Source organism: Mastomys coucha, unplaced genomic scaffold (genome assembly GCF_008632895.1).
Source record: "Mastomys coucha isolate ucsf_1 unplaced genomic scaffold, UCSF_Mcou_1 pScaffold14, whole genome shotgun sequence".
NCBI classification, from domain to species: Eukaryota; Metazoa; Chordata; class Mammalia; order Rodentia; family Muridae; genus Mastomys; species Mastomys coucha.
In genome coordinates, this window is record NW_022196896.1 from 104,340,423 (window position 1) to 104,362,762 (window position 22,340).

Genomic DNA, 22,340 nt, shown 5'->3' on the forward strand with positions numbered 1-22,340 from the left:
GAGTGGAAGCCCTTCGATTACTCTCTAGTACGTAAAACATTAAACTATCTATTGCCCTAAGGAATGTATTCGACCTCTATTGCCAGAGAAATTGCGAGCTATGGACAGCTTGGTATTAGACTAGGATAGTTGGAAACATTGTGTCAGCCAGGAGACAATGGCCAATCTTAACCATTTACGAATCATTTCTTGGGGTACCTTTATGCCTAATTATGAGGCCGTGTTGACGATTGGAAAGACTAATCTGGAACACGTCTGAATTAGGGGATACCAGCGACTAGTCTGAAATCCAGGAGGCACAGAAACTCCTTTTGGGGTCTTATTGCCTCTATCCTTTATCGGGATTTTATCCCCGATATTTTGGATGTGACTGGAGTAGACAAGTGTGCATAGCACCTTTGGAAGAGCAGTCAGTGCTCTTACCCACTGAGCCATCTCTCCAGCCCGAGATTCATTCTTGTATTTGGATTCCAACAGTCTCTGGGTTCCCAAATTATGTTCTTTTTTTTTTTTTATAAAACTTTTTATTGATTCTTTGTGCATTTCACATCATGGCCCTCAATCCCATTCATCTCCCAGTCTCTCTATACCCACCCTTTGCCCTTGCAACTTCTCCTCCAAAAGAAAAACAAACAAACAAAAATAATTACAATGGAAGCTGAAGTGTGTCACAATATGTCACACATACACTCTTTTGTCCAAACAGCTTTTCTTGCAAATGTTCGTTGCAGTTAGGTATTGGTCTGGTTTGAGGCCTCTGGCTTCAGCTACACTATCAATACTGGATCCTCACTGGGACTTCTCTCAGATATCCTGTTATTTCCCTATGTTGTGGAGATCTTGCAGCTTTGATTCTGGAGTCTCAGCCCCTTCATGGGCTCCAGAAGTTCATAGATGGGGTAGATGTTGGAGTGGGCCAGCTCAGTGTCCTGGATCTGGGCCTGGATGGTAGCTGAGTTGGTTACCCTGACTGCTTTCCTTTGCTCGTGCCACCTGGGACAGCTGCTCTCCAGCACTGCCTGGGTGAGGGGCAGGGCCAGCTCAGCAAGCTTACCCAAGTGCAGCAGCTAGCAAGGGGCCCGCTCTCATGGCCCCAGCTCTCTCTTGCCCACTCCACCAGGACCAGCTCTACTGTCCTGTGTGCCACTGCTGGTGAGGGACAGGGCCGGCTCACCTGCTCTTATGCCCTCAGGGTCAGCTCTGCACAGCCCTGTTTCATCAACATGGCTGGAGGTGGCAGTCCAGACCAGGGACATCAGCATGGCCTTTGGTGGTAACGTGGGTCATGGATATCAACACAGACTCTCATTGCTGCAGGGCCACGGACACAGACATGTTCCTCAGTGGCAGCCCGGGCCAAGACAACGTCATGGCCTCAGGTAGCATCGAAGGCTACTCACATCAGGCTGTTCCTCACTACCCTCGAGTCTCCAGTTCCCCCTCTCTTCATTGTGCACATACCATTCGGCTTCTCTTTCTCTTCCATCTCTCCATCATCTTAGTGGCACCTGGGGGCCTCTGGGTGTCTTCCAAGGTGGTCTCAGCTGGGCGGGAATTATCTTCATCCCACCTGCACCAAGTGGTACCACCCTAAGTTATGTTCCTTTGAGTGAATAAATTGTAGTTTGTGTGTTCCTGTGCTTCTGCTTGTTTATCTTATAGCTGTCATGAATAAATTTTGTCTTATTTAGGGTTTTCATTACTGTGAACAAACACCATGACCACGGCAACTCTTATAAAGGCAAACTTTTAATTGGGGCTGGCTTACAGGTTCCGAGGTTCAGTCCATTATCATCAAGGTGAGAAGCATGAGGGAGGCATAATACTGGAGGAGCTGAGAGTTCTACATCTTGATCAGAAGGTAGCTAGGAGAAGACTGTCTTCCAGGCAGCTAGGAGAAGGATCTCAATGCTCACCCCCAAAGTGACACACTTCCTCAAACATGGCCACACCTCTCCAACAGGGCCACATCTCCTAATAATGCCACTCCCTGGGCCAAGATTATTCAAACTACCACAAGTTCTTACTTGGGAATCTTTCCATGAGAATATACTTTCTATTTATTTATTTATTCATTTATTTATTGTTTGTTTGTTTATAGACAGGGTTTCTCTGTGTAGCTCTGAGTGTCCTGGAACTCTCTATGTAGATTGGATTGGCCTTAAATTAAGAGATCAACCTGCCTCTGTTTTTCCCAATACTGGGATTAAAGATGTGTGCTATCACTACTGGGCTGCTTTTTAATTGATAATTAGTGTACATGTATTTATACTAATTAGGATTACTATTGTTGTGATAAAAACACTATGACCTAAGCAATTCAGGGAGGAAAGGGTTTATTTGGTTCACACTTCCACATTACTGTTTATCTCTGAAGAAAATCAGGACAGGAACACAAATAAATCAGGAACCTGGAGGCAGGAGCTGATGTGGAGGCCATGGAAAAGCGCTGCTTACTGGCTCAAACACAGATGAACACTATGCTGGCTATTTTTGAACCAACTTGACACAACCAAAATGTGCAGCCCATCCTTTAATTGACATAGTCAGGCTTCTTTTATCTGTAGTTACAATAGCTACATAGTGGCATTCAACTGTGTGTTCATGCCCTAGTCAGCATGGTGTGTGCCAAATCTTTACTTGCTCATTTGCTACCTGTGCAAGTTTTATTGAATTATCTGTTTAAATCCTCTGCCCATTTTTGGTTGGATGGCTTATTCTTATTACCAGTGTCTTTTGAAGCGTAGAGGATTTAATGTTGGTTCACTCTTATCAGTTTGTGTGTGTGTGTGTGTGTGTGTGTGTGTGTGTGTGTGTGTGTGTGAGAGAGAGAGAGAGAGAGAGAGAGAGAGAGAGAGAGAGAGAGAGAGAGGTGTGAGTGTATATGCATGCATGCTTGTTTGTGTAGGGTGCAGGCCCACACATGTCACAGCACAGAAACGGAGGCCAGAGGCCAGCCTTTACCTTTCTGTCTTCGGGTGTCTGTCTTTAAAGAGCATCTCTTTGCTGCTCTGTGAGTCAGGCTAGCTGGCCTGAGAGCTTTGAGGAGATTCTCTCAGTCTCTGCCTCCCGTCTTGCTGTGGCATGCTAGGATGGGGGAAGATGAAGATATTTCATCTGGTTTTTTCTTAGGTTCTGGGGATTTCAACTTAAGAGTTTTTACCTGCCAAGCCATCCCTCGGCCCCGAATCATCAGTCTTTTAAAGATGGCATCTGACTGAAGCGGGCACTGTGGAAAAGCAAAACTTGTCTCTCTGTGGGTGAAAAGGGAAAAGTTTATTCCAAACTGCCAAGGAGTGAGCTGAGGAGCAAGGGTGGATCGGGGCTGGGCTTGGGGCTTGGGGGTAGAGTGGGGGTGGGGAGCAGGGGGTGTGGAGTTCAGGGATTTAAGGGAACAGGTAACTGGAAGAACCTGTGAGCTGGGGTGAGGGGCTTTGAAGCATGTGACAGGTACTTGTGAGTAGAGACTGATGGGGCCTAGAAGCCAGCCTAGACCTTAGTGTGCAGAGCTCCCTTTTGCCAGAGAGAAGAATGATACCTTTTAGGGGGTGGGGACTATTTTCTCAAGTCCCCAAGTGTAGCTGCCAGTGGCCACACACACACACACACACACACACACACACACACGTATGAAAGGGTTTTCTGGAATAGGGGTTAAGGTCCTAAATAATTTTGGGGTACCGGAAATGTGGGAAGGGTTCATAAAAATTAGACCAACACATGGTGTGTTATCAGTCCGCCATCATTCATTGAATTCCCTTTGTTACAAGTAAACAGGTAGAATAGGTAAAGCAAAACCCCTCCCCCAAGTTCGTCAACAACTTGGCCCAATCAGCAACTTCTTCTTTAGTCTCTGAGGGCGGGACTTCGAGCGTTACTGGAACTTGGAGAGGGGCGTGGCAATTAGCAAGAGGTGGGCAGAGAGGCGTGGTTATCTGTGGCAAGGCGGGGTCTGAAGAATCAGCCCTCAGCTGCAGGAGGGTCACACCCAAGAGAATGCTTCCTTCTGTCTAAATGCCAGACTTTTGGAAAAGGGGGTTTCTTGGGACCAGACAGTATCTTCATTTCATATCTAATAAGTTTTTTCATAATCCACTGTTGGGTGGGGTTGTTTTGGGTTTTTGTTTGCTATTCTTTTTGAACTCATAGCAGTCTTCCTACCTCAGATTCCTGCGTGCTGGAATTACACGTGTGAGCCACTACACCCAGCTCAGTGCTTCTCTCTTTTATCTCAGGCTTGTTTAGAATATTCTGGGTCCTCGTCATTTCTATTTGTCTTTGAATCGGCTTTACAATTTTTTTTTCCTAAAAAAAAAACAAAACAAGGGAACCCTGCTGGTCATAAAAAGAAGCGATGTCGTGCAGGTGACAGACATTATCTTCCAGGACTCTCAGCTTTGTGACTAATAGAAGTGAGAGGTCCTGCAAGCTTAGCAATACTTTTCCAGAGTTTTACCTAGTAGTGAGGAAGACGTTGGATCAGATACAGAGGTTAGTGCTAAGTGGCCAGTAAAAGGGAATAAGATTCCCCAAGGTAGTTTTGTCTCTGGGTGAGCAATGTTTCCTCTATCCAAAGTTCCTGTGTTCTAGTTCACTAATAGTCTGTAGTTGCAGCTGTCACAGACTAACATATGAATCTGGAAAAGCCACATGGATTCAGCGTCATGACTCTGCATCCTGACAACCACATACCTGATTCTCACCTGGGCAGCTGGAGCACATAGATCTGTACACATTTATTTGTGTCTTTGTCCGCTTGGAGCAAGGAGTTTTTGGGGAGAGGGGCACACTTTAAGATGGGAATGATTTGCATGAAACTCTTAGGCATCTCTGAATACTGACATACCTTCTTTCTTAGGGACAAGCTCCGCGGCTTCTGGCGTGAAGCTATAACACGGTGTTTGGGCTGGTACTGCCTCACATTTGCAAACATTCCCGAAACACACACTATGCCCTGTAGGCAAAGAACTAGGGCAAATAATTTAAGAAACAAATTAAAAGAGTTCCCCTTATATAAAACTTGAAAAGTATGGAGTAACCAAACATGGAGAAGAGTGGAGTGGACTGTAGGGTCTGTCTTCCAGCACCATCTTCAACTCTGGGAGAGTTCCCTTACAGTATGAGTCGTGAGAACGAGGAGGACATTACACTTAACGTTCCTTCATTCAACAGATGACATTGATTAGTGGTTTGAATCTCTGTGCCTTAAGGGATATAAATGAACAAAAGTGCTAATGGATTTTGCTTGCCTGTGAATTCTATTATCTTTCTCTATTTCATGTTAAGTCGTCGAAATAAGTATAGAAACAGGTTTTCTTTTTTTAATTCTTTTTAAATTTTGTATAATTTTAAAAACAGGATCTCTTGTAGCAAAGTCTGGCCTTGGACTCCCAGTCCTCTCCTCTTGGCTTCTTATCCTGGGATTTCAGGCGTGTGCGACCTTGACCAAGCAGAAACAATTTTATGGTGTGTGTGGGGGGGGAAGGAATGAAGACATCTTAGATGGAGTGAGAAAGGAAAAAAAAAACGCATATAACTTAAACATCTAGTTATTTCTTAATATGGATTGTGGTAGTTTGAATATGCTTGGCCTTGGAGTGGCACTACTAGGAGGTGTGGCCTGGTTGGAGTAGGTGTGGCCTTGTTGCAGGAAGTATGGGGGTCGGCTTCGAGGTCCTATGTTCAACCTCTGCCCAGTGCAGAAGAGAGAGCTTTCTCCTAACTCCTGCAGAAGAGAGTCCCCTCTGTGAGAATGAAGACAATCATTCAAGTCAAATAGCTTTGACCATAGCAGGAAGCCTGCATCCAAAAATCGTGCCCACAATTCATTCCTTGGTGCAGCAGAACTGTCAACTCTCAGCTTAGCTACGATGGAGGTAAAATCCTTTGGTGAGGTGAGGGTCATTGAGGTACAGCCTTATTACAATGAACTCCAATGTCTAAAAATTGTTCTTATTTTGGGCTTGTACCACAGTAAGAGCCAAGATTTTTTTTTCTTATTTTTAAAGATTTATTTATTTATTATATGTAAGTACACTGTAACAGTCTTCAGAAACACCAGAAGAGGGCATCAGATCTCATTATGGGTGGTTGTGAGCCACCATGTGGTTGCTGGGATTTGAACTCATGACCTTCCGAAGAGCAGTCAATGTTCTTCCCCACTGAGCCATCTCACCAGTCCAAGAGCCAAGATTTTAAGCGCTACTAAAAACAAAACAGAGAAACAAAAAGACTTTATCTACTTATGTTCATTAAAAAAATTCTAGTAATGATGTATTATTATTATTATTATTATTATTATTATTATTATTATTATTATTTTGTTTTTTGAGACAGGGTTTCTCTGTGTAGCCCTGGCTGTCCTGGTACTCACTCTGTAGACCAGGCTGGCCTCGAACTCAGAAATCCGCCTGCCTCTGCCTCCTAAGTGATGTATTATTTTAAAATACACAGTTAATTTGTTTGGAGTTGTTTCAAATTTATACTGAGACAAATGTATGTGTTTTCAGTATTGCTGTAGACAAGCATCTACATAAGACTGTTCAATCGATTGTTGTTTTATATCAAACAATTTTTATAATACTCATTTTTATTGTTATAATATTTTATAAATTTTAAAGAATATGACAAAATAAAAAAAACGAAGGTATGGCAGGTATTAAAGGGGAGTCTCTGGAAGGAGTTGGGGTACAAAAGGGAAATGAGAATGTGATGCAATTCTATTTACTTAAAATATGTTTTTAAATGTTAACAAATTCAGACAAATTGAAATCATGTATCTTTTCTCATCATGATACAATAAAACTTAAATCAATAAAAAATAAAAAAAAGAGTCCCCTCCTAGCTGCCTGGAATCCAGTCTTTTCCTGGCTACCTCTGGAAACAGAAGGTAGAACCCTCAGCTCCTGCCCTGCTTCCCACCAAGATGCTAGGGGACTGAATCTCTGAACCTGGAAGCCTGCCCTAATCAAATGTTGCCCTTGGTCGTAGTGTCTGTTCACAGTAGTAAAACCCTAAGACTGTAATTTTAAATTTTTTTCAAATCCTATTTTTAATGGTGTCTCTTAAACACTTTAACCTCCCTTGTAGCCCACTACCCACCAGTAGTGGAAAAGAAAGGATATGGGGTAGGGGTACTTGTTTAGAAAGGTTCTTTGGAGCAGCTCCCATCTGTGTTGTCTGGAAATAGGCAGTTCCGTTTACAAGTTAGCGGTGGCAGCTCGGTCCACTTGCAAATACTTCACGAAAGTATCAGCAGTCCAGTTTGGTAGAATTGGGTCAGCAGCAATGATGGTACTACCTAGTAGAGACAGCTAGGCCTCATTCAGCCTTGGCACCAGTCAGCAGGAGGGACCAGGTGTTGGCTACCAGCACCAACGTTAAGGAGTGGGTTACCTGGAAATATGGAGTTAGAAAGAAGAGCAGTAGCAAGAGAGAGAGTTAGGGATAGGATAGAGTGGCCACAGAAATACCTACCCACGTAGAAGGGTAAAAATTAGACAGGAGACTTTACTGTTCAGCCATCTTGGTTCTTTAATGATGAATCCTTTGTTCCCCCAACAGGGATAATACCTGGGGCAAAAACCACTCCCCCCATAATACGTCAGTGTGACAGTCCAATCGGCAACTTCCTTGTTACTCTGTGGGGGTGGAGCTTTTGAATGTAACTGGAACCAGGTTGGAGGCGTGGTGAATAACAGGAGATGGGCAGAGAGGTGTGGCCATCAGAGGCAGGTCTCAAACCAGGAGGGTTACAACCAGGGCCAATAGGAACATTGGGTAAAGCCATGCCTCTCTCAGTGAAGCAAAGATCAAAGATGCGAGACCAACAAGCATTGCACGGCTACCTCTACAAGCAAGCCTAGCCCAGCCTATATCACTGTCCTTCCTGTCCCTTTTATATAACCTCCAAACATCACGTGCCTTCTAAGGGTCTTCTTTCAGCATGGGAGTCTGTCTCAGCTAACATCACTTTGCCTATCAGCCCAAGTCCAAGAAAGCAGTAAGAAGCCGAGGCACATCACCATAAGTTTTTTGGTACATGTCTCTCTATGAAGTCCTGACAAAAGGAGCTCAGCTGTGAAATGTAAGGCAGGCCAATATATGCATGTCATTAGCGAAGAGTCTTTCATCACATGTCCCTAGCAGAGCATCCTCTCCCCTGTATCTGCTTCAGCCAAATGTTCCTTCACAAGTCTACCTTAGCCTTTCACCTGTGTCCACTTCAAAAAAACACTCCGTCATGTGTTTGCCTCAGCAAACACAACTGACTTTCCAAAGAACCCCTAAGTTTCCACTTCATAAGACATTGATCATTAATGCAGATGAGTGTGTGGAAATTTACTGAAGCGTTTTAAAGGTGTGACCATTCTTCGGTTAGTGGTTTTGTTCTGCAGAGGTTAATTTAGGTCATCTTTTCTTCCTTTGATAGCATCATTTAGCTTCTTTAAAAAACAACTTTTTGAGAGCTGGGAATATAGATCAAAGATAGAGTGCTTGTTTAGTATACAGGAGGCCCTGGACTTGATTCCCAGCAACACACTCACCACCACCACCACAAACACCATCACAAATACCACAAACACCACCACAAACACCACAAACACCATCACAAACACCACAAACACCATCACAAATACCACCAACAAATAATTTTATAATTGGAAGAAAATCCATTCTAATTGTGAGAAATGTAGACAAACTGTGTAAGGATTTTCTGGAGCTAGGAATGTAGTGCAGGGGTAAAATGCTTGCCCAGCGTGAACAAGGCTCTGGATTCAAAATTGTGGAAGAGAATAGGAAAATTCCAAACACCATCATTATAATTTTGGCATATATTTTTCCTTCTTGGTTGTTTTTAAAAATACAATGTATTTAATTAAACTACATGAAACGGATGTTTTTTTTTTTTTTAAATCGCAAGCACTCAGTGGTAGCTAACTGATAACTAATAATTATTGCTTCTTGTAAGTCCTTTGTTATATAACTCTTTCTCCGGCCACGCCTCTGTGAGTAACCCCTCCCTCACCCAGGTTGCTGTAACTCCAGTAAATTCACTGGTCCACCAAGCCGGACTTGAGTGGGATTTTCCCTTAGTGTGTGGATGATGCCCTACTTTGGGTGAAGAGGTATTTGTTTACCCCTCTTTGGGAAGAATCACAAACCACTGTAATTGTTCTTGTTTCCTTGAGCACTGTACAGGGTGACCTGGGTGCATCTCTATTCTGCCCTAATCTTGTTTTGTCTTTGAAATCTAGGTGCTTAGGCGTCAGAAGTCGCTCTTCAGGTGGTCTGGCTAAAACTAGCTGCCCATCTGCTTTGCATAATTGCACACATCTTCAGTACCGTCACCACTGACAATTGCTATCTTAGTCAGGGGTTTCTATTGCTGTGAACAGACACCATGACCACGACAACTCTTATAAAGGAAAACATTTAATTAGGGCTCGCTTACAGTTTCAGATGTGTAGTCCATTATCATCGTGATGGGAAGCATATCAGGCAGGCAGACTTGGTGCTGGAGAAGGAGCTGTGACTTTTAGGATGGGCAGGCACAGGAAGAGACTGCCACACTGTGTGACTTGAGCATCTATGACCTCAAAGCCTACCTATCCCCTAGTGACACACCTCCTCTAAGAATGCTGCACTGTGTAAGTTAGGGTTTTATTGCTGTGAAGAGACACCATTACCAAGGCTATTCTTACTTTTTAAAAAGATTTATTTATTTATTTTATACATATGAGTACACACTGTAGCTGTACAGATAGTTGTGAGCCTTCATCTGGTTGTTGGGAATTGACTTATAGGACCTCTGCTGGCTCCGGTCAACCCTGCTCATTCTGGTAGGCCCACTCTTGCCGTCCCTACTCGCTCTAGCCCAAAGATTTTTATTTATTACTATAAATAAATACACTGTAGCTGTCTTCAGACACCCCAGAAGAGGGCATCAGATCTCATTACGGGTGGTTGTGAACCACCATGTGGTGGCTGGGATTTGAACTCAGGACCTTTGGAAGAGCAGTCGATGTTCTTACCCACTGAGCCATCTCACCAGCCCAAGGCTATTCTTATAAAGGCAAACATTTAATTGAGGCTGGCTTAGTGCTTCAGAACTTTAGCCCATTATCATCATAGTGGGAAGGATGGCAGCACACAGGCAGACATGGCGCTGGAGAAGGAGCTGAGAGTTCTGCATCTTGATTGGAAGGCAGCCAGAAGGTGACTGTTCCACACTGGGCAGGACTTGGGGTACTAAGGGACCTCAAAGGACTTGGGGTACTAGGGGACCTCAAAACCTGTCTCCATAGAGGCACGATTCCTCCAACAAGGCCACACCTCCTAATAGTACCACTCTCCATGTCCAAGCATTCAAACACACGAGTTTCTGGGGGCCAAACCTATTCAAACCACCACACTCCACTCCCTGGCCCCCACAGGCTTGTAGCTATAACAAAATGCACAATGTAGTTAATGCAGGTTCTAGGGTTTATGACTTCTTGTTAGGTTTATGAGAGTCATCCTAATTTTTTATATACTTAACGTTATTGCTTCAAATAACAGGTAGGGAGAGGAAAAAGGAGAAAACTTGAACTAAATACTGACCAAAAAAATGACTTTACAAGAATCCATTATGTTTAAGGTATACTTTTGTTTTCTGAGACAGGGCCTTACTATGTATCTCTGGCTGGCATAGAACTTGCTATGTAGATCGTGCTGACCTCAAACTCACAGAGCTCTGCCTGCCTCTGCCTCCCAAGTGCTGGGATTAAAGGAATGCGCCACCACTGCCCGGCCAAGAATATGTTTTTTTAAATGTGGTGGTTTGAATGAGAATGGCCCCCAGAAGCTCATTTGTTTAAATACTTGTCCTTGGTTGATGAGACTGTTTGGGAAGGATTAGGGGAAGTGCCCTTTGGAGGAGGTACATCACTGCTAGCAGCTTCTGAGACTCTAAAAGTCAAGTGCTATTCCCAGTATGACTTCTTTGCCTCCTGCTTATAGGTGTGAACTCTCAGCTGTCCCTGACTTCATGCCTTTTCTCCCGAATCATGGCCTTTAGCCCTCTGAAATGATAAGCCCCATATTAAACACTTTCTTTTATAAGTTGTCTTGGTCATGATGTTATGTCACAGTGATGGAAAAATAACTTATACACTGCTGTTTCAGTTTCCTACAATAGAGTTCTTGAAGATGGAGGCTGTGCCTAGCACACACCCTCTTCCTGGGTACACAAATACAATGGCTGTATAATCAAAGTATTTTCCTACAGTAGCGAATCTTCTACTTTCCATAGCCAGTGGCTGTGAAGTACAGGGAGCAGATATGAATGGGCTAATTCCATCTGGCTCTTCCCTTTCTTACAGTGGAGGTATCCATTGGGATCATGGTGATGCTGGTCCTATACAACTATTGGTTCCTTTACCTCCCGTATCTGGCCTGGTTTTGCTACGACTGGCGAACCCCAGAGCAAGGAGGCAGGAGATGTAACTGGATCCAAAGCTGGACTGTTTGGAGGTATTTTAAGGACTACTTTCCAATACATGTAAGTAGAACTGTCTTCTAAAGGATTGAGTCGGGAGGACAGTGGGAGTGTGTTTCCATCAGTGTATCCCCACCTTCTTCCTTTCTGCCCTCTTATAATGATACCAGAGCTTCAGATCTATAAAGAGAAAATTTATTTCTTACAGTTCTGAAATCTGGGGTGGGGGGTGGGCATCTAGTAAAAAAAAAGTTCTAATAGTCAACCAGTGTCATTTGTCCAGTGACCTCATGGCAGATATAGAAAGCAAGAGAGTAAGAGGAGGACCAACTTATCCTTTAGAAAGGCCACCCACACCAGCAGCAAGGATGTCAGGCTCCCCTCACTCCACCTCTCCTCACTCCCTACACTGTTGCTCTAGAGTTTATGTGTCCAGTGTGGTTTTGTGGGTGGTTGATGGACACATTCAAATCATTACAGAGAAAGCTTGCAGTTTGGCCCAAGTTAATAAATGAACCTTAAGCCAAGTTGACAAAGTCTGAAAGACTATGTACAGAGGGACCTGGGCTCAGTGGATTGTTTAGGTGTTTGACAAAAGCATCTCTAACCCAGGGAAGTAAGATGAATCGTGTTCCTCATTCCCCACTGAAGTTCAGAGGAGGGAAGCCTTCCATTTCTCACTGATCCGGTCACAGCATTTTCTTCTCTCCATGTGAACATGCTGTAGCTCGTCAAAACCCAGGATCTGGATCCAGGTCACAATTATATATTTGGGTTTCACCCTCATGGAATACTCGTGGCTGGAGGCTTTGTAAATTTTTGTACAAATTATTCAGACTTCAAGAAGCTATTTCCTGGCTTTACATCATATTTCCACGTGGCCAAACTCTGGTTCTGCTTCCCATTGGTGCGAGAATATCTGATGAGTAACGGTAAGTGACACAGCCACTGTCCCTACAGGGCTCAGTGATGCAACCACACTGTCCCTACAGGGCTTGGTTGATGCAGCCACACTGTCTCTATAGGTCTTGGTGATACATCCACACTGTCCCTACAGGGCTCAGTGATGCAGTCACACTGTCCCTACAGGGCTTGGTTGATGCAGCCACACTGTGTCTATAGGTCTTGGTGATACATCCACACTGCCCCTACAGGGCTCAGTGATGAAGCCACACTGTCTCTACAGGGCTTGGTTGATCCAGCCACACTGTCTCTATAGGGCTCAGTGATGAAGCCACACTGTCCCTACAGGGCTTAGTGATGAAGCCACACTGTCCCTACAGGACTTAGTGATATACATCCACACTGTCCCTTTCAGGGCTTGGTATTGCAGCCACACTGTCCCTACAGGGCTTGGTGATACATCCACACTGTCCCTTTCAGGGCTTGGTATTGCAGACACACTGTCCCTACAGGGCTTGGTTGATGCAGCCACACTGTCTCTATAGGACTTGGTGATGTAGCCACACTGTCCCTACAGGGCTTGGTTGATGCAGCCACACTGTCTCTAAGGGCTTGGTGATGTAGCCACTGTCCTTTCAGGACTCGGTGACACAGCCACTGCTTCTACAGTGCTCTGGAGTGGCAGGCAGCAGCACCTCTGGCAGCTACTTGATTTTACACTTCCTATGCTCTGTGGATTTTCCTCATACACACTCCTGGACTCATAGTGCGTAGACCTTGGGGCCATGCTGTCTGTTCCTCTGCTCATTCTAAGTACTTAGTTTTGTGACAGCAACATAGGGATGTTTCAGTAAACACCAATCCACTGGAAAAAGAACTTGGTGAATGGATTTAGCGTGTTCAAATGTGGAAACAGTCACAGATCAAATAAATGATAAATTGCACTCTGCAGAGGTGTGCATACTTTTATGAATGCTGGACCTGGAAAATGTCCTCCATTGTGTCTTGCAGTAGCAACAGTAACATAAACTACTCAGTGTGCTTGCTGGCTTTGTCATCCTAGGTTGTGTGTAACTCCTAGGGTTGCGGAATGTTGTCAGTGGTACAGTGTTTGTCTAGCATGAACGAAGCTACCCCTAATCTATAAGGAAAGAAAAGGAGGGGGAGGGGAGGGCATGGAAAGGAATGGGAGGAGATGAAAGGTAACCCTTCACCAGCCTGGTCTACAAAGCGAGTTCCAGGATATCCAGGGTTGTGCAGAACTTCACTCTATAAGCCAGACTGGCCTTCCAACCCTGACTCCCTGTTGGTACTGCTTCTGCCTCTCAAATTTTGAAATTGTAGGTGCGTGCCACTGTGCCTGTAGAGCAATGCCATACTCTTTAATTACTAATTCCTAGAACAGAATCATCCTGAAGTGCTTCAGAGACGCCTGTGTACGCATGGCTACGCTCATGCCAGTAGCCTTCATTTCAACTTACGAGATTCAGTTTGGTTTTCCCACTTGGTGGGCTTTTTGACCACCTGCCTCAGTAGCTTACAAAGTTTATGAAATATTTTGTACTTGTCAAAGTTATGTACGGTGGTTATAATTACCTTTGCAGCCCCTGGGTATAAAAAAATTTATAATTTTAGTATCAATTAGTGACAGAGTTAGGGACAGATTTTCTATTACCTTCCAGTTTGACATGGTTTCCTATGTAGTCACTCTGTTGTTATGTATCTGTTTGGAAATCATTACAATCCAAAGCTGGCTAGAGTCTGCCAGTTTGTAGCCTACAACACCGAACTCAATCCAGTGAGGGCTGCAGGGCACACCAGAGGGCGCCCTAACCCCTCGAACTACCGAGTGATTTACCATCTGGCCTCACGAGGGCGCGCTAACACCTCCAACTACCGAAGGAAACAGTTCCCTTTCTCCTCATCTTGTAGACATTGGGTTAGAGTCTTATAAAAGGGGGAAAATGATAAACATTTAGTTTCCAAAAAAAGTCACAGAAATAGATTTTAAATATACTTTTTGCTGAACCAAAGTATGATCGCTAGAAAAATTTGAGTAGTTGAGAACAGGTGCAGCAGAGATAGCAAGATACACCCCTCTCCATGGCCACGTCAGTCACAGTCAGTCTCAGAGTCTTTCGTAATATAGTGATCACAGCCGTTCCTGCTTACTCGAGTTGATACGGAGATGCTGTGTTGCCATCGTTGGCTTATTTATTTATTGGCTCTTTTGAGATTGGGTTTCTCTGTAGCCCTAGCACTCGAACTCACAGCGATCCCCCCTGCCTAGGTGTGCACCACCACACTAGCCATTATTGGTTTATAATATGATATTGCTGTAGCCTTCTTGTCTTTTTTTTTTTTTAAAGGTTCATTTATTGTTATATGTAAGTACACTGTAGCTGTCTTCAGACGCACCAGGAGAGGGTGTCAGATCTCATTACGGATGGTTGTGAGCCACCATGTGGTTGCTGGGATTTGAACTCAGGACCTTCGGAAGAGCAGTCAGTTCTCTTAACTGCTGAGCCATCTCACCAGCCCCCTTCATGTCTTAAATGCTAAATAAGAATGTCCAAATTTGTATTCAGTGACGACATACGCCGTTAGTGTCTTTACATTATCAGCATTATTCCCCAGCGCTGGCTTCTGAGGACAATCTGTGGGGCAAAGCTCCCTCCCGTGACCTTCCTCCCACACAGGAAGTTTAAATCCTAACTACAGCCCAGTCCTCTTGGCCCATTTTGGAGGGTCTGCAACCACTAGATGTCAGCCGGAACAGTGTGAGCTTCAAGGCTTATGTGCTATCTGTCTGCCTCTTAACGCTGGCATAGGTACCAGGGATCTAGTTACTGCAGCCTCTGTAGGTACCAGGGATCTAGTTACTGCAGCCTCTGTAGGTACCAGAGATCAAGTTACTGCAACCTCTGTAGGTACCAGGGATCTAGTTACTGCAGCCTCTGTAGGTACCAGAGATCTAGTTACTGCAGCCTCTGGCACCGTGCAGAGGATCTTAGCTTTTCCTCTGTGGGTAAAGCCACAGGGAACTTGGGAGGGGCTTTGAACAAAAGCGCTATTTGCTTGCTCACTTGCTTTGTGGTAGAAACATTGTTCATCTAGCAGCATAGAGTTATATGGATTAGATGGGTGGAATCTGAGTGCTAGAACTCTGGAACTGGCATATGGCAGTGACCAGAGAGACCTGATGTGTATTGCACTGGCACAGTGTTCTGGTGATAGAATTCAGAGGACAATTCTTGATGTAGGAACAAGACTTCACCGTTGGCTTGTCAGATACTGACAATAACAATAATAATACCCAGCTGATATTAGGAGCAGGTGTCTAATAAGTGCTTTGGAATGAAATGAGTCAGCAGTCAACTGATAGCCAGCTGAAGGGAGCTTACACGACAGACTGATATTTTGAACTGGATAACCGGGTAGGTGACGGGATTCTTTGCCTTGGTTGTTAATGTTGGAACAGGGCTTGTTCTGAGGAATAATTTGATGCACTGGATTTGGAGATAACGAGCTTGAAGTGTCTTGGAGCTGTGAACACGGAGATTTCCATTTGGCCGTTGGTGATGTGGCCTGGGAAGCTGAAGAATATATTCCAGGAGATGGGGTTAATACAACCCACATAAGTGGAAGTTGAGTTCATGGAGAGATGAGCTTAGAGGACAACAGAAGGGACTCTCAGAAATAGCAGCTTACAGGAAGGGGTGGCAATAAAACCTAGCAGGGCATGAGAAGTGGCCAGGAGAGAGCCACAAGGGTTATGTGTCAAGATCCAGGGACTGTCTTTGTAAGAGAAGCAATGCCTTTTTTTTTTCCTCTCACGCAGGTTACTCAGAACTAAATGACATGTCTTGAACTCAGGTAAAGTTCGAAGCCATCCGGAAGGGTCTGATTCTCTCATCCATTGGCATTTGTCTTTTCTTTCAAGGGAGTAGGCCATTCAAAGCCAGGTGTGACCTGTAACCCCAACATATTAGAGGCTTAGCTAGGATGATTGCCATGAGCTTGGTGCAAGCTTAGGTTAGTAAGTTGAGGGACAGTGATCCTACGTGGTGTGACCATGTAGAGAAAGAGAAAGAAGAGAGAGCAAGAAAAAGAGAGAGAGAGAGACCAAGACAGATTATCATTCAAAATCTTTTATTTCTCTAATAGTAGGAATCACAATAAAACCATCACTGTTGCCATAAAACATTATTTTTAAAAATTATTCTTCAGGGCTAGTAAGATGGCTTAGGGGTTAGGAGCACTGACTGACTGCTCTTCCAGAGTTCCTGAGTTCAATTCCCAGCAACCACATGGTGGCTCCCAACCATCTGTAATGGGATCTGATGCCCTCTTCTGGTGTGTCTGAAGACAGCTGCAGTGTACTCATATATATTAAATAAATATTTTTAAAAATTCTTCAAAAGGAATGGCTATCTATACGTTCTGTTTGACTCATTAAGGGCCAGTTTCAGTGACTAAGGAGAGTGTGTCTCATGTGTTGAGCAAGGAAGGAGGTGGGAACATTTCAGTCATTGTCCTCGGGGGTGCCAAGGAGGCATTGGAGGCCCACCCAGGAAGATTTACCCTGTGCATCCTCCAGCGCAAAGGATTCGTTAAGATTGCCTTGACCCATGGGTAAGTGGCTTTTTTTTTTCCCTGTTATGTTAGAGATAGGGCCTTAATATATAGTCCAGGCTGGCCTGGAACTCACTATGTAGTCTAGGCTGGCCTCAAACCTGTGATTCCCCTGCTAAGCCTGCCAAGTCCTAGGATTATAGGTGCAAGCCACCCTGCCTGGCCAAGTTAAGTGGCTGTTCGTTTAGGGCGAGCATGTTTTAAAAGGATAAGAGATTACATGAGCACAAAGAATGGCAATAGCTTTTCTAGCCCTTAAAGAACATTCCCCAAGTCAATGGGAATGGACTATGAGCTTTCTACCAAGGCAGCTTGATGTCCCAGCATATGGCAATTTAAAGAAACAACCGTGGACACCGAATTTTACATGCTCAACAAAATGGACGGAAGCCAGTTGGGGGAAAGTTAGCTTACCCTCAACTTGGCTTTCTATAGAATAAAATTCTGGCCATGGCTAGCTTGCTGAAGTGCTTCCTAGGGATTGCAAGGACAGCTTAAAGCGTTTTGAAGTCCATGCAGCTTCGTGCAGCTTCAGTGTTTCCAAGTGGAATAGGATGCAGCATTGGAAGGGCTGGGCACAGTATCAGTTACTTATCCTGTTCCTGAAAAACGCCCAGTTAAAGCAGTTTGAGGGAGGAAGAGTTTATTTGGGCTCCCTGTCTCAGGGGATATAGCCCATCTTCCTGGGGAAGGCGTTTGGGGAGCAGGAAGCCACTAATCGTGTTGCACTCAACAGTCTACAAGCAGAGAGCCAGGAACGGTGGGACTTGGCTTGCTTTCTCCTTCCCTCCTCGAGTTATTCAGTCCAGGACCCCAGCCCGTGAGATGTTTACAACTCCTGCTCAGGGATCATCTTCCCCTGTTCATTCAAAACCTCTGTAAAAACACCTGTGCAGACGTGCCCAGAGGCCAGTGAAGAGTCAATGTCCCTGGCATATTTACAGTTTGGGAGGTTTTTTTTTTTTTTTTTGGTTTTTGGTTTTTGGTTTTGGGGGTTGTTTTTTTGTTTTTGTTTTTGTTTGTTTGTTTGTTTTTGTTTTTTTGAGACAGGGTTTCTCTGTATAGCCCTAGCTGTCCTGGAATTCATAATTCACTCTGGAGACCAGGCTGGCCTCAAACTCAGAAATCCACCTGCCTCTGCCTCCCAAGTGCTGGGACTAAAGGAGTGCGCCACCACCGCCCAGCGAGAGGCTTTCTTGAAAACTCTGGATGAACGTAAATTATTTAAATTCATATCCTTGAGGCTGGGGCTGGGGGAGAGATGGGATTCAGGGCTCAACAATGAAACTGTGCCATTCTGAAGGCTGGGGTCTAGATCCCAGCACCCCCATAGCAAGCCAGGCATCCGGCAAATACACGTAACTCCAGCTCTGAGGGAGGGACACCTTCTTTTAGCTTCTATAGCCTGCATAGCGTGTGCACCTGCAGATACATGTGTGCATACATTTTGCTATGCACAAACAGGTTGCATTTCCTTGTAAAGCTGTACTCCTCCCCTCTGTTCCTTGCAGTGCCAGTTTGGTTCCAGTGTTTTCTTTTGGTGAAAATGATATATATAAGCAAATTAACAACCCCAAAGGCTCCTGGCTTCGAACTCTACAAGACACATTCCGCAATGTAACGGGAGTAGCCTTGCCACTGATCTATGCCAGAGGAATTTTCCAGTACAACTTTGGCCTAATACCCTATCGGAAACTGATCTGCACTGTTGGTATGTACACAAAATACACAGGAGAACTTACTTCATGCAGTGTTTACTGTTACTGGCTAGGTGCTAATAATTCAAAAGAGGTATTTGGACTTCCTAATGTCCTAGACCAGTGAGTGGGTCTCAACCTTTCTAATGCTGTGACCTTTTAATACAGTTCCTTGTGTTGTGGTGACCCCCCAATCATAAAATTATTTTTGTTGCTACTTTGTAACTATAATTTTGTTACAGTTATGAACTGTGATATAACTATCTGTGTTTTCTGATGGTCTTAGGCAACCCCTGCGAAAGAAAGGGTCATTCAGTCCCCAAAGGATCAAGCCACATAGGTTGAGAACCCCTGTCTTAGACCTTAACTGGACTTGAACTGTAGCATGCAGATCTACTGAACTATCCCTATTCCAGTTTTGAATGGCAGCTGATTACTTTGCAAAAATCCACTGTTGGACTAGAATCCAAGTGGAGACATGAAGTTTCTAGTGCTCCTTAGTGGTCCTGTTTCTCTGCACTTGCCTGTAGCACAGTGGGTAGACAATAACAGAGGCTGAATACGTGGACGTTTCTATATATGTCTTTGTTGGGGACCGTCCCAGCATCACAAGTGCTGAGGTGGGACACAGAGTTAGAGAGCAAAAGGCTGATGATCTCTGGCCTTGTAACTCTCCCTTACTGTTCTGGGAGGCAGAAGCTGTTGGCCTCTGGAAACTTAACTCTCTCTTACTGTTCTCTGCTAATAAGCGCTGGTTCCCTTTCTCCGTAACTCTCTCTTACTGTTTTGTGCTAATTAATGCTGGTTTCTTTTCTCTGTTGCTTAAGGACTTCTTGGTGGCCATCTCCAGAAAACTTACTTATTATTTGCCTTTATCCTTTCCTAGATGGCTCTGGACATCTTCACAGCCACACACACCCCTGGTGTCAGTCCCTTACTGAAAGCATGCTTTGTGTCATTGATTATGCTTATATATGTTCTGGTATAGAATGGTTTTATGTACAAAAGGTGTGTGTCTGATTGACTAGAGATAGAGAGGAGTGGAAAAGGGCAGGAGCAGCACCCAGCCTGGACATGCCTACCTACTGTTGTTTTACCTCTGGAGGATATGGAGGCAGGAGGAACCCAGGATCAAGGCTAGCCTGAGTGACACATAGGCTCTGCCTCAAAAAGAAAACCAAAACTACGAGACAGGAACAGAATAATCTCTTTCTGAGACTTGGAAGAGACTGGGAAGTTGAAAATGAGAAAGGGCCGAAACATGCAGAACTAACCACTGCTTTGCACTTTATATGAGATAGAAATAACCTAATAACTAAAATCTGAACATAGTGACTTTTTTTTTAAAAAAAATTTTTGACTCTTTTTTTTAAAGATTTATTTGTTTTATGTATATGAATACACATGCTGCTGTCTTCAGACACATCAGAAGTGGGCATCAGATCCCATTATAGATGGCTGGGAGCCATCATGCGGTTGCTGGGAATTGAACACAGGACCTCTGGAAGAGCAGCCAGTGCTCTTAACTGCTGAGCCATCTCTCCAGCCCAACTTATTTTTTAGATCTGTTTCACTAGGATTTCCTTCATTTCTTCTCTTCTTCCTCTCCTCCTCCCCCTTCTCTTTCATAACAGTCTCATGTAGCCCAGGCTAGCCTGGAACTTAGCTATGTAGCCAGGTGTTCTTGACTGCTAATGTTTCTGCTTCCACGGGAACCCGCTCCTGCTACATTACACAGTGCACGTGAACACACATAGCATTTTCTGCCGTCAGGTTATATGAGCTTTTCCGTTCAGATGTAGTCACATAGTGCTATTTTTAGCTGGCATACTTAACTCAGATGGGATATAGCAGCCTGTTAGTTACTGCGGGGAACACAGGTACATTTCAGAGTACAACTGTAGTTTTCTGATCAGCTGGCTCATTTCATCATTTCAGCTCCCTTGTGTAAGGCTGTTGATTTGGGGGAGAAATAGAAAGGAAATTTTGAGATATGATTTGAGGAGTAAGTTTAATTAGGTGCAGTGCATATGCTCACATACTGAAAATCAAGGACTTTCTGTTGAGTTAAAGGATTAATAGCTATTACCCCATCGCGTTAATCTTTTTTGTTAAATTAGAGTCACTCGCCATCTGACATAGTTAAATTGTGCCTTTTCCTGACAAAGCCAGAGTCAAATGCACTTGCTAAGTGTGAGCTAGCTGTCAAGACATCACTATCATTCATAATGTGCACTGCGCTTCTTTTGAAAACTCTGAATAAGGGGACATTCCATCGGCTCATCCCTCTGCTTCCTCCCAGTGGTTCTTAGTCCATAGCATCTCTGGGTATTATTTGAAATTTTTAAATGAAGCTAAACCTATGAACATTTCATAAAGGCCCAGCTGTCCTAATCTTAGGACAACAGAAGGGGAGTCAAGGATTCCAAAGAGCCTGACTTGTGGGAACCAAACCAAGCATAGGCCTGGGATCCCAATTACTAGGCAGCTGAGGCAGGAGGGTCACAAGTTCAAAGTTGACCTGGGCTATGGAGTGACCAGCCTGGACATAAGCTATATAGTTAGGCTCTATTTTGCTTGGTGGTAGAGGAGTCACCCAGCATGTGAAAGGCATATTCAGTTTCCAGAGGTGCAAGAAGAAATGCTAGGGAAGAGGGAGGGAACAAAGGAAGAAGGAAATAAGAAAAGGAGGGAGAGAGAGATTGGTTCTTGATGGTATGTCTTAATGGCCTATGGCTAACATGTCCCCAGCTGTACACAGATTGATATTGACATTAAGAATCCTTATCAGGGTCGGGCAGTGGGGGCACACACCTTTAATCCCAGCACTCGGGAGGCAGAGACAGGTGGATTTCTGAGTTCGAGGCCAGCCTGGTCTACAGAGTGAGTTCCAGGACAGCCAGGGCTATACAGAGAAACAAAAAAATAAAAATTAAAAATTAAAAAGAATATATCAGTTTGTGGAAGGACAGCGAGGAGGAGACATTCAGAGACACACAGCTGTCGTGGGCTGAGAAAGCAAATGCAGGCATGACTAATGAAGCCCCTGACAGAGTTTGAATGTGGATTATGTGCAAAATGTCGCATAATGATGTGAATCTGTAGGTGTGATCATGGTAACTCGTAGGACACTTTTCCCACTCTTAGAAAATAGTTAGGGATGATTCACATGACGGAGTTAGAGCCATCCATGGTCTTACTTCAGATGCTTTTAGACATAAATAGCATGTCTGACATGGTGGTACATGTCTTCGGTCCCAGCATTTAGGAGGCAGAGGCAGCAAGATTGTTTCATGTTTAAGGCTAGTCAGGGCTACATACTAGATCCTTTCTCAAGATGGACCAGATAAGTGAACAAACAAAAACCCTAACAAGAAACTAGGTAGGTAACTTAGTTGATGGAATGCTTGTCTAGCAAGCACAAGGCCCAGATTTGATCCCTGGCAGAAAACAGACAGGGTAGATTGCCACGGACTGGGGTTTCTAGCGGGGTCCCTGTTCCGGGGGACAAGGGATTCTGGCCAGGTGGGCACGGGATTCGGCTATCTCCTCTGAACTGGTGCTGCATCCCCCGGGCCCAAGTGCTAGACTGAAGTCACGTAGGCAAGTGACCCCCACACACCAAG

The 22,340-nt window shown here is 44.4% G+C and overlaps 1 protein-coding gene across 2 annotated transcripts in view; it reads left to right on the plus strand.

The window, feature by feature from the left end:
- Mogat1 (monoacylglycerol O-acyltransferase 1) overlaps positions 1 to 22,340 on the plus strand; it is a 31,852-nt gene that overhangs the window by 3,808 nt on the left and 5,704 nt on the right. The window contains exons 2-5 of one of the 2 annotated variants that reach the window (XM_031368884.1): positions 11,364 to 11,542; positions 12,207 to 12,411; positions 16,843 to 17,017; positions 18,529 to 18,728. In XM_031368884.1, coding sequence (XP_031224744.1) covers positions 11,364 to 11,542; positions 12,207 to 12,411; positions 16,843 to 17,017; positions 18,529 to 18,728 — 759 coding nt within the window. The remainder of the gene's footprint in view (positions 1 to 11,363; positions 11,543 to 12,206; positions 12,412 to 16,842; positions 17,018 to 18,528; positions 18,729 to 22,340) is intronic. The other variant, XM_031368885.1, reaches the window with a different exon arrangement.